The sequence below is a fragment of the Etheostoma cragini genome, chromosome 7, assembly GCF_013103735.1.
Source record: "Etheostoma cragini isolate CJK2018 chromosome 7, CSU_Ecrag_1.0, whole genome shotgun sequence".
NCBI classification, from domain to species: domain Eukaryota; kingdom Metazoa; phylum Chordata; class Actinopteri; order Perciformes; family Percidae; genus Etheostoma; species Etheostoma cragini.
In genome coordinates, this window is record NC_048413.1 from 27,027,428 (window position 1) to 27,040,386 (window position 12,959).

General features: G+C 37.3%; 1 protein-coding gene across 3 annotated transcripts in view; it reads right to left on the reverse strand.

Annotated features, from left to right (window-relative positions):
- LOC117947192 (mitochondrial carrier homolog 1-like) overlaps positions 1–12,233 on the reverse strand; it is a 15,912-nt gene extending 3,679 nt beyond the window's left edge. The window contains exons 1-10 of one of the 3 annotated variants that reach the window (XM_034875853.1): positions 11,931–12,233; positions 9,539–9,623; positions 9,344–9,450; positions 7,694–7,753; positions 6,495–6,552; positions 4,681–4,732; positions 4,498–4,557; positions 2,871–3,024; positions 1,310–1,357; positions 1,164–1,231 (exon numbers count right to left, since the gene is read on the reverse strand). In XM_034875853.1, the coding sequence (XP_034731744.1) occupies positions 1,164–1,231; positions 1,310–1,357; positions 2,871–3,024; positions 4,498–4,557; positions 4,681–4,732; positions 6,495–6,552; positions 7,694–7,753; positions 9,344–9,450; positions 9,539–9,623; positions 11,931–12,083 (845 nt within the window). In that variant the 5' untranslated portion in view covers positions 12,084–12,233. Of the gene's footprint in view, positions 1–1,163; positions 1,232–1,309; positions 1,358–2,870; positions 3,025–4,497; positions 4,558–4,680; positions 4,733–6,494; positions 6,553–7,693; positions 7,757–9,343; positions 9,451–9,538; positions 9,624–11,930 lie in introns of all 3 variants that reach the window. The other 2 variants (XM_034875852.1, XM_034875854.1) reach the window with 2 other exon arrangements.
- Between the last annotated feature and the right edge of the window lie 726 nt (positions 12,234–12,959).

Below are 12,959 nucleotides of genomic sequence, written 5' to 3' on the forward strand. Positions count from 1 at the left end.
AAAAAGTCTAAAAAGTCATAGTATGTCGAAAAAAGTCTAAAAAGTCATAGTAAAGTATGTTGGAAAAAAGTCTAAAAAATCATAGTATAGTATGTCAAAAAAAGTCTAAAAAGTCATAGTATAGTATGTTGGAAAAAAGTCTAAAAAGTCATAGTATGTCGAAAAAAGTCTAAAAAGTCATAGTAAAGTATGTTGGAAAAAAGTCTAAAAAGTCATAGTATAGTATGTCGAAAAAAGTCTAAAAAGTCATAATATAGCATGTTGAAAAAAGTCAAAAAGTCATAGTATAGTATGTCAAAAAAAGTAAAAAAATTCATAGTATAGTATGTCGAAAAAAGTAAAAAAAATCATTGTATAGTATGTCGAAAAATAGTCAAAAAGTCATAGTATAGTATGTTGGAAAAAAGTCTAAAAAGTCATAGTATGTCGAAAAATAGTCAAAAAGTCATAGTATAGTATGTCGAAAAAAGTCAAAAATGTCATAGTATAGTATGTTGGAAAAAAGTCTAAAAAGTCATAGTATGTCGAAAAAAGTCTAAAAAGTCATAGTAAAGTATGTCAAAAAAAGTCTAAAAAGTCAGAGTATAGCATGTTGAAAAATGTCAAAAAGTCATAATATGGTATGTCCAACAAAGTCAAAAAGTCATAGTATAGTATGTCAAAAAAAGTCAAAAAGTCATAGTATAATATGTCGAAAAAAGTCAAAAAGTCAGAGCATCCAACAAAGACAAAAAGTCATAGTATAGTATGTCAAAAAAAGTCACAGTGTAGTATGTCCAAGAAAGTCAAAAAAGTCATAGTATAGCATGTCAAAAAAAGTCAAAAAGTCATAGTATAGTATGTCGAAAAAGTTATTAAAAGTCCGTAAGTCAAAAAAGTCATAGTATAGTATGTCGAAAAAAGTCAAAAAAATCATAGTAAAGTACTTCCAACAAGGTCAAAAAAGTCATAGTATAGTATGTCCAAAAAACACACCCCTAGGACACTACAACATGGGCCATTAATACCTCCATTAATACCTCTATTAATAACTCCCATTAATACCTCCTATTAAAACCTCCATTAATCCCTCCTATTAATCCCTCCCATTAATCCCTCCTATTAATACCTCCTATTAATACTAATAATCCTTCCTATACCTGGTATTTAAGAGAATGACTCACCCACAGTTGTTGACTGCCATAATATCGGCCACCAGCATGAATGGATACGTCAGAGCACTCACTGCAATCTAGAGAGAAACACACTCCATTAACATGAAGAAACGTCGCCTATGAGAAACATTTCAAATAATTAACGTCGAACTTACGCCCATCACAAACTTAGTGTAGCTCCGCACTGCCGAGGCCTGAGTGAACTGTAACAGGAACCCAAAGAGAGGGAGAAGAGTACTTATTTTTGCTTTATGTACATGCAACGAGAAATTAAAACAAATTCAGTTCAATTAAATCACAACTAACAAGACTGGATTTAATGATTATGTTAAAAGTGCTAACCATTGTTTTTAAATCACGATCTTTTTTCCCATTTTATTGATTTGTTGAGTTGATAGCACCTGTAATGCTTGTATACCTGATATTTTATAACAGCATCTTGACAAGATCTTACACTTTATTCTTATTTCTGGATCAGATTTAGAATGACGGATGAATAATTGACACCAAATCGGTGACATAGAGACAGAAAACACTTTCCAAGTGTTTCCTTTAGTGCGGAGGGTGTAATGCAGAGACAGAGACCCAGAGCCACATCTGTGGAAACGGACGGTTTCTACCTCGCCAAGATTTTGCCAAACTTTGGAGCGTTATTTAGCAAGACATGGATTCCTTAGATCTTCTACTTTCATATGAAACCGATACCTTCAGTCTGGCATTAAAAACGGAGCCTCTTACAATCAATGTACTATTACAAAGAACTACTGCAAAGAACTACTACAAAGACCTACTACAAAGAACTACTACAAAGACCTACTGCAAAGAACTACTACAAAGAACTACTACAAAGACCTACTACAAAGACCTACTACAAAGAACTACTACAAAGACCTACTGCAAAGAACTACTACAAAGAACTACTACAAAGACCTACTACAAAGAACTACTACAAAGACCTACTGCAAAGAACTACTACAAAGAACTACTACAAAGACCTACTGCAAAGAACTACTGCAAAGACCTACTGCAAAGAACTACTACAAAGAACTACTACAAAGACCTACTGCAAAGAACTACTGCAAAGACCTACTGCAAAGACCTACTACAAAGACCTACTACAAAGAACTACTACAAAGAACTACTGCAAAGACCTACTACAAAGACCTACTACAAAGACCTACTACAAAGAACTACTACAAAGACCTACTACAAAGACCTACTACAAAGAACTACTACAAAGAACTACTACAAACTACTATTTTTTGTGACTGTTATTGCCACTCTTCATTTTAACCCCAACCGGTCGTCAGACACCGCCTACCAAGAACCTGGGTCTGGGACTGGGTTTGGGTTTGGGTCTGGGTCTGGGCCTGGGTCTGGGTTTGGGTCTGGCTCTGGCCCAGGTTCCTTCCTAAAAGGAAGTTTTTCCTCACCACTGTCGCACTGTTGCTTGCTCTGGAGGAAACTACTAGACCTGTTGGGTCCTTGTAAATTCTGGAGTGTGGTCTAGACTTCCTCTATCTGTAAAGGGTATCGAGATAACTCTGGTTATGATTTGATACTATAAATAAAATTGAATTTAATTGAAATTGAATCTCAGGATGTTATGAATTTCAATCGGAAAATTGATTATTTTGAACCCAGCCCTGATACTTTATATATATATATATATATATATATATATATATATATATATATATATTTGGTATTTATTACCATAGCTTGTTGTCTTTCATTCCCTTTCTCTTCTACCATCCATAAAGGTGAAGGACTTACACTCTCGTCCACAGCGTAGGTGTTAATAAAGTGAGCCAGGAGGTTACAGAACCACAGGAAGAGGACTTCTCCCGCCACGTGGGGTACGAGCCCGCTGCAAACACACAAAACACTCCTCAGACTGATGGAGGCCACACATCGAGGTAAACACGTCGTAAAAACTTTACTGATCAACCGTTAAATGCTACATCTGCAGGTCCGTGTACTCGGCGGCCGACGGATTTTCGTTTTGAAATGAAAAAAAACTAAAACTTCTCGTTATCCGATTGTCTTTGACGCGTTTGTAGATGGGATCCGGAAAATAAAGTCTGTCAGTATACGTCTCATTTCTCAATTTTACATTGTTTTTTTTTTTTCGGGACCCGGAAGTTCCTCCTGCGAGCTCGGCGGTCAGCAGCACAGACATATAAAGACATCTCAATATCTTTATATGTCTATGGTCATCAGCACAGACGTATAAAGACATCTCAATATCTTTATATGTCTATGGTCATCAGCATAGACATATAAGGACATCTCAATATCTTTATATGTCTATGGTCATCAGCATAGACGTATAAAGACATCTCAATATCTTTATAGGTCTATGGTCATCAGCATAGACGTATAAAGACATCTCAATATCTTTATATGTCTATGGTCAGCAGCATAGACATATAAACCCATCTCAATATCTTTATATGTCTATGGGCATCAGCATAGACGTATAAAGACATCTCAATATCTTTATATGTCTATGGTCATCAGCATAGACGTATAAAGACATCTCAATATCTTTATATGTCTATGGTCAGCAGCATAGACGTATAAAGACATCTCAATATCTTTATATGTCTATGGTCATCAGCGGGCGCTGCCGTTTGTCGTTCTCTACTTTGGATGTCTGCGCCATAGACTGTATATATAATTAGTATTATTATTATATAATATTAATATTAACGGTCTATGGTCTGCGCAATCGACAATTGAAAGCTGTGTTCTCCTTCGAGGAGGCAGACGGGTTACACTACAAGATGATGACATGTCTGGATAAGATATGCAGGATGTTTCAGGTGCTGTCATTGGTCAATATATAACATATCACACAATATAAGTAGCTCGTAGCTAGCTTACACCCCCGCAGCATCAAGGACACTTCAACTTGGAAATGCAGGGCCAGGGATTGAACTACCAACCTTTCAATTGGCAGGCAACCACTCTACCACTGAGCCACAAACGCCCGAGAATCACAAAGAATTTCAGAAGTAAAGGCAGAAGTAAAAACATGAAGAAGCCACTCAAAATGGCACTTTGTGTTCATTTTTTTCTCACTGAGATGATGTAAAGGAGAAACATTAACTTTGCTGAATGCAGTGTTCTGTTTTGCATTACTCTCAACAAATGCATATTTTATTTTTGACTGTGTGGTTTGACAGGCAAACCCCGGCTGATATTCTAATTTGTTTTATTTGTATTATTTGTCTCCATTTTAGGGGCTCAGACGTAGTATTTCGACGTACATGTAGCAAAAGATAATTGTTTTAAAATCAAAACGTGGAGGTGTAAATGTAGCTTAAGTAAGACTTACACATAGAATCCAGCAACTCCTTCCTCCTTAAAAATCTTCACAATACAGCTGAATATCCCACTGTAAACACGACACAAACTGCATTAACATGTGCAAAATATCTGCAGTGTAAAAAAAAAAGCTTTGTAAAATAACTCAAAGAAAAACAACGTGTCATATCTGCATTTAAAAAAAATATCTTACCCATACTTCACCTCTCTGCCAACAAACTGGGCCATGCACCGCATGGACATAACTGCCAAAGGAAAACAAAACAGGCAATCAGCTTGGTGTAAAACTTGGTTTTTGAGATGTCACATTACATTCATATCAACTGAATCACCGTGACTTCGTGCACTTCCGGGTTAACAAGTGTCCGATTATTTAAATTGTGGAGATATGTGAATTTTTGTGATGCTTTGCTAGCAGTTTGGATCAACGGAAGTACATTTCCAGGATAAATGACCGACATCTAGCGCGATGTCACTCATTTTCTTTCTCATCTCTGTGTGTTGCTGTTTTTAAAAATCTGTTCACTTCAGGAAACAACGAAAAACTTTGAGCTAGCGATTTACACACTGAAAATGTCGAGTTTTTGAAGAACATGTGGATGGTGCAGCAAGGCAGGCCTGCTGGGTTCTTTCAGGAAATATACAGCGTCTCCTCTCTAACTGGGACGTTTTGGGACCGATTGGTGGGATTGTTGTGGATTTAAGTACACACGAGATACACTGGTAAGAGATAATGAGGTGTAACCAAGGAGATAATGAGGTGTAACCATGTATGAGCTGATTTAAATAGTTTACCTTACTGTATTGTGTTAACATTCAACTTCATTTAATATTGGATATGGTGTTTTGGGTGCAAATGTTCCACCAAAACAAGTTCTTCCCTGAGACTATTTAGCAGAGCTGCCGTCGCTGAGTCCGGAGTTTAGCACCACCCAAAACATTGGGATTGGTTCAAAGAAATGCAAACAACTCATAACGGTTTTTGTCTCCTTTCCCAGAAAGTGTGTGTGGTGTGGCCAGACCTTATTCCACAGAGCTGTGGAGATAGATCTGGCAATGAGAAGCTACTTTGCTAGCGCCTTTGATCAACCAAATCTAACGTTAGGAACAGCAACATCTCACCGCTGGTCGGACTGACGGCTAGTTTGGGTGGTGTTGTTTTCTTAAGCCTGTGGGCCAACAGGTCAATTAGGTCTCCAAGCTAACGTTCGTCAAACTATTGACACATAAAAGCACCATACATGCATTTTAGATGAATGAGATGAGAGTATATCCAGCTAATCCTTGTCCTGCTTTGCTCAGCACAGTTACATTGAACATACACGATGCAGGAGTTTATAAGCGGAAATCAATGTAATGAAACATTGTGATTAGGTCTACATGTCAGCTTCCAGGGGACTGATATACTGTAGGCAGCCCAAAATGGATAGATGGTTAGATAGATTTTTTTAAATGTTAAAACTTTACTGGTTTCTCCAACTTGAGGATTTTCTGTTTTTGTCTGTTTGTTGTTATTGTTCTTATTCTTTGGGTTTTACATGGTCAGCAAATCAAGGCGTTTGGAGAAATCACCTTGGATATTTCATACATTAAAAACATTTTTCAATATTGGACCCCTTTGAATTGCTTTTTTAAGCGAAGAACCCTGACCAGCATTAAACATTTTTGGTAAAAAAAAAAAAAATGAAGATATACAATACAATATAGATTCACTAAACAACCTTTTTTTAAACAAAAACATTAAATAAAAATGTCATGTACCCCCTGCAGTACTCCAAGGTACCCCTAGGGGTACACCTACCCCCATTTGAAAGAAACTGCATTAAAAGATTAATTGGAAAAAATAACTTCACAACCAATCAATAATGACAACAATTGGTCGCAGCCCTAGTTTCGGTCGTGACATTGTTTTTGTAAATCGGGAGGAAGCTTCCAGAATAAAGCCTCGTAATCAAAGACGCTTTTTTTAGGGTGGAATACACTTCGACAGCCTAAATGAGGACGTACCATGAAAAGGATGAGTGGCTACTCTGGACAGGCACTGGATGATCATCTCATGTGAGGTCTGGAGAGAGGAAAATATTTGAAGAGACAACCGGATATAAATTTAGGGCTGGGTATCATTTAAAAACCCTAACGGTACCAGTACCAGTAACCTTAAAGTGATACAGATAGAGCTGCAAAGATGAGAAAAGCAGAGCACAGGTCCAACCACATAGTCAACTTTCTTTCCCATGCTGTGTGTGTAAATGTCTTTAACATTGATGTTGTAAGCGTTTGAGAGATATTGAGAAAACTGATTCATATTTGAGTTGTGATTCAAGCTCTACCGATTCAAAATCAATTCATATTTTTATTTTTATTCTGTCTACTGCAATCACATGATAGATTTTATAGATTTATTGAGCCCACACAGGATGTTAAAATAACAAATAACAAACAATTACACATGCATAATATGGATATGCATGCATACATACATACACACATACATACATACATACATACATACATACACACACACACATGTATGTATGTATGTATGTATGTATGTATGCATACATAAATACATGTATGTATACATGCATGCATACATACATGCATACATACATACATGTATGTATACATGCATACATACACACATGAATGCATGCATGCATACATACACACATGAATGCATGCATGCATACATACACACATACATACATACATACATACATACATACATACATACATACATACATACATACATACATACATACATACATACATACATACATACATACATACATACATACATGTATACATGCATGTATGTATGTATGTATGTATGTATGTATGCATGTATACATACATACATGCATACATACCTGCATACACACATACATGCATACATGCATGCATACATACATACAGACATGCATACATACAGACATGCATGTATACATACATACATACAGACATGCATACACACATATATGCATGCATGTATACATGCATACATACAGACATGCATGTATACATGCATACATACAGACATGCATGTATACATACATACATACATAGATGCATGCATGCATGCATACATCTTGGCTGTGGCTACTGTAAAACACGCTTGACAAGACAAACCAATGATATCGATATCAGTTGGACTGAACGTAAGATTTCAGTGTTCACATGTTATTCAGGAGTAGTCGACCTCTCACCTCCTTCACCACTTTCCTGAGTGATGTCTGCAGCTCGTCTCTCTTGGGTAGAAGCTCCACCTGCTGAATAAAGAACTAAAGTTACCTTTTAAAAACGTTCTCAATAGAGGTGTGCAATGTGACGATATAAGATCCTTTTGCAAAATGTGTTGATGACTGCAGAATACTAAAAAAAACACATGTTAGCGTCACGCTCTGAGGCTTTGACTTATGGAAACTTTATAAACAGCCACGCGATTGAATTTTATTTTCAGATTCAAAATACCGCTTTACCAGCACTCGTTGCCTCACTAGGTCGGTCTCACAGGCCCTTATCCCAGTTCCCCCATGCAAAAACAACTTTGGTTGGAAATCTTTTTTTTTATACATACACCAAGATTTGGAATGACATCCCGCATCACATCAGAACACTATCATCCATCACATATTTTAAAAAGGCATACAAACAGCTCCTTCTTAACAGTTACACTTGCACGCATTCATTAATTTGTTTATGTATTGTCCAAGCCTTGTTTGCATTGTCCGTATTTGTCCAGCCCGGCTGATGTCTTGTCTAAATGTCTTTGTCCTTATGTAACTGTATTGTTGTTTTCAGTTGTTGAAATGTATTTTTCTACATCGATGTCTTGTGTTAATGTCTGTCCTGACGTGCTGTAACCATGTTTTATGTTTCTGCAGAACAGGAACCTGCTGAAAACCAGTTTTTAAAACTAAGTCAGGCCCGTTTTTATATTGCACTGTAATGTTACTTTTTCTAACTTTCCTGTATAATAAATATATGAAATGAAAGGAAAAGCCTTCATCTAACAATAAATCGAGGAACCTGTGTGTGGCGTGTATTCTTGTCTCGGGCGGGGAGATGCTACATCCCTAGACGGCGGTCCTTCACCGGCTCTGCTACCAACGGAGAGCCCCAGCATGTCTTGGCAGTGGACTACAGGTGTCGTGCCGATGTGTGTTTGTGCAAACGATGAAATGAATTGTACACAAACACGTGGTAGATGGGCTCTTGGGCTCTCCGGTCTGTTGTTTTGTGCACGTTCTCCGGCCGTTCTGCGCACTGTTAAATAGTTTAAGTTAAAGAGCTTCCACAGCTGGCTGAGCCAGGTTCCCTGCTTCTAAAAGGGGATAAACCGAATTTCTAGATGAGCCACAGCAGAACTTCGCCGGATTGACCCGTGCTTAGAGTTGGATAAAACGGGGGAAAAAAGTACTGTGAACCAAGCAATCGACCGCTTCTGAAATCTGCACACGCTCCAAATGTGCACTGCACTACATTTAGAAAGTAACTTGTTAAACTGCATTGATATGATTACATGTGCTGTATTTTTTATATAGCACTTTTCTAGTCTTAACGACTACTCAAAGCGCTTTTACATCAAACAGGAACATCACCATTCACACACATTCATACGACACATACGAGGAATTTTCCTTTGGAGCCTAGTTGCTCACACTGTGCTTACACATTAAAAACAAACCAACAAACGAACAATATATGCACACTAATATAGACACACTAATATATACATACTCTAAACAGAACCAATGTAGAGAGATGAGTGCAATGACGAGTCCAATAAAAATTATTTAAACGTGGAACATAGTGCAAAGGGTACCGGGATACCATGTACTGGGGTACATGCTTACCTGTTTCACTTTAATCCTGACGACGGTGGAGATGGTGCTGGACACGATTCGGGGCGAGAGGCCGCGGAAGAGTCCTCTCTTTCCATCAACTTTCACGATGTGATGAGCTGAAAAAACCCAAAATGAATTTCCTGTCGACCGCTCTTAACTTGTCCAGTGAAACAATAAGATGTTGATGAATCACACCTCACTCACCGTAGGAGAAGAAGCCCGGCAGGTACAAGACTCGTCGTCCAAACATGGTCGTGCCCACAGTTGGGGGAAGAGGTTCATGTCCCACCTGGAAACAACAGGGACACAACAATTATACACACAAGTAAGTAAGATAAGATAAGAGAATACTTTATTTATCCCACATCGGGGAAATTCCTTTGTTACAGTAGCATTCTTCAACAATAACAGCAAAAAAACTAAACAAAACAACAAGTAAACACACAAGAAAAACAGGCAAACAAGAGCAGAAAGGTAGACTGAGATAAAGTAAAGTGGCGTCAAATAAAGGTTTTGTAAAGTAAAGTGTGGTTGCCATAGTACAGAGAACAATATTGCAGTGTAAGTAAGTGACTTTAAAAATTTAATTTAATTTGTAATTAAAGTTATAAAGCAAAAGTAGGTAACCATAATATAAGTTATATTCACCGAGTACTTGTAATCAAAAAATATAAATACAGATAAAGATATACAGAGAGTGTGTGGATTAGATGAAAAACAGGAACAGAAACAACAACATTATAAGTAAGTAAGTAAGTAAGTAAACTTTATTCATAACGCACCTTTCACAGACAAGAAGGGTCACAAAGTGCTTCACAGTAAAAACAAATAAAACAGCAACACATGAAATACTGAGCCATATTGCTAGTTAACAGCTTGCCTATATAGACTCGTCTTCAGGTGTTTTTTAAAGGTTTCCACAGAATCCAAAGCTCTCAAAGCTAAAGGGAGAGAGGTCCAGAGCCTCGGAGCCACAGCTGAAAAGGCTTGATCACCTCTGGTTTTAAACCGTGTTCTGGGGACAGTTAAAAGGTCTGAAGACCTCAGAGAGAGACCAGTAGTGTGGGTGTGCAATAGATCCTGGATGTAAGAGGGAGCCTGACCATGCAAGGCTCTATTAGTGGTGGTCCATACTCAAAACTTACCAAAAAACTTCAAAACCTCAGGCCCTGGTGGGATTGTTTTGGACTCTAAAATGGTTTAATGTTGAATCAGGAGGGTTCTTCAAGCATCAAAGCTATTTCAGTAACAATTATTTTTTACATTATAGATATAATACATAATATTTTACTGTACCACAATCAATAAGCTACGGCCTTATCCCCCATGTTGTCTTCATGTTGTCTTCATGTTGTCCTCATGTTGTCCCCCATGTTGTCCTCATGTTGTCCCCCATGTTGTCCTCATGTTGTCTTCATGTTGTCCTCATGTTGTCTTCATGTTGTCCTCATGTTGTCCTATATCAATGTTCTTTTTAATCCCCCAAAATAACATGATTGATTCCACCCAACGCTCTTTGCCAAGTACAAATCTCTACTTTCATTAATTTCGGGGCGTCTTATTCAATTTTATAGCATTGTAAAACAAATGGAAGTGTTTTTGAAATAGTATTGAGTAAAAGTTGACATATTCCAGTCTGTGATTATCATCAACATCCATTCCTTTAATTTTAGTCTGAATAATTCCTAATTTCTGCTTTTCTAACTCAAACATTAGGTATAATTTCCTAATAAATTAGGTTTATTGACCATAAATTCCAAAAATAAATGTAAAACTAAAGTTAATAAGCTAGTGTTACGTAGTGTTGAACACCAAAAAAAAAGCATCAAAAGTGTTAAAAGGGACAAAAACATAAGAAAAAGTTGTTTTTAAAAGGCGTCAACAAAAGTGTTGATTTTCACACTTTCATATGACTGGGGATGGTAAAGACTAGATGGTAGACTATTAATTGTACAGTAAGCTAAAATGTGGAATTGTTAACGCTTCTATGCCTATATTTAATGTCAAAAGAAGTGGATTTTCACCAAAAACCTTCTTCCAAAAAAAAGGAAAATACACAGCAAGTCATCCACATAGTGGTCACATTTCGACTCTCAGTCAAAACAGAAGATATTAGATATATTTGAGAGAAACTACTGAAGGAAATGTGCATTTAAGTTCGATAAATGATAAATTAGGGAACCCCGCCACGCTACACTGGACCAGAAGCGGTACAGCCGTACAGCATCTGTAACTTACCGTATCCCGGGAGAACAACACCCAGCAGTTGGACTCTTCTGCCTGGGTACCGACAGATGAACCGAGCTGGTTGTCGTTGTAATAAACAAAGTTACATGGGAACGTAAAGTGACATTTGGGGGACTCCATAAACAACAACGCGAAGTTTTAACGGTCATATAACGGTTGCTGTTAGACGTTCAGGTCACCAACGGTTGCTTTTGGACGTCATATAACGGTTAACGGTTGTTGTTAGCAAGCGAGCTACAAGCTAACCTTAACGGTATTAGACGTTCTGGTTAGCAACGGTTGCTGTTAGACGTCATTTAACGGTTAACAGTTGCTGTTAGCTAGCTAGCGAGCTACAAGCTAACCGTACCTGTATTAGCAGCTTCACGTAGAGCAGCGGGTGTGTGATGGCTGTAACTCCCGCTCCCAGCAGCAACAACGCGGCGTCCACATCCACGAGAGTCGGTGTAGCATCCTGTTCAACACCGACCTCCTGACCGGAGAGGTTTTCTGACGATTCCATCTTTTTGTACCTTAAAGTTTGGATACCCCCAGTAACTGTAAAGAAAGAAAGCTACAAAAGCCATTTCCGCTTTGAATTTTCAAAATAAAATGATCTGCTTCAGAGGTAATTTTTGGTGTTGTCGTCGTACTCAGGTATAAGGCATTTATTCAGGTTTTATTATGATTGTTCTTGCAAAATCCTGTCACCTGGCATGCTCGTGCATCACAAAGACCCCCAAATGCACATCTCCACTCTCAACATCAGGGATTCTTTTCTGGATTAAATATATTAGATTTGGTTAATTATACTTTAATCATCCCACAACAACAACAACAATTTCTTAAATAACAGCAAAACAAACAAACAAACAAACAAACAAACAAGTAAACACAAGAAAAACAGGCACTCAAAAGACAATGAGTAGTAGGTGGACTGAAAGTAAAGTGGCGTTGAATAAAGGTTTTGTAAAGTGCGGTTACCATAATAGAATAATTAAATTTAATATGTAATTCAATTCAATTTTCAATTCAATTTTATTTGTAGTATTAATTCATAACAAGAGTTATCTCGAGACACTTTACAGATAGAGCATAATTAGAGTAATAAAGCAAAAGTAAGTAGCATAATATCAATTATATTTACCTGTGACCATAAATAATATTGAAAAGTAAATACTTGTAATGAATAAATATAAATACAGATAGTAAAGATATCCAGAAAGTACGTGGAGTTGATGAAAAAAATCTATCCTGAATATATCTACCCATACACAAGACTCAGAAACTGCAAGAAAACACGACTCTGCGACATCCAGCACGTGATAATTATAATTCTATTTTCTCTGATCACACATGTTTTTCCAAGAAATTAATTTACCCTCATGTTGTCCTCATG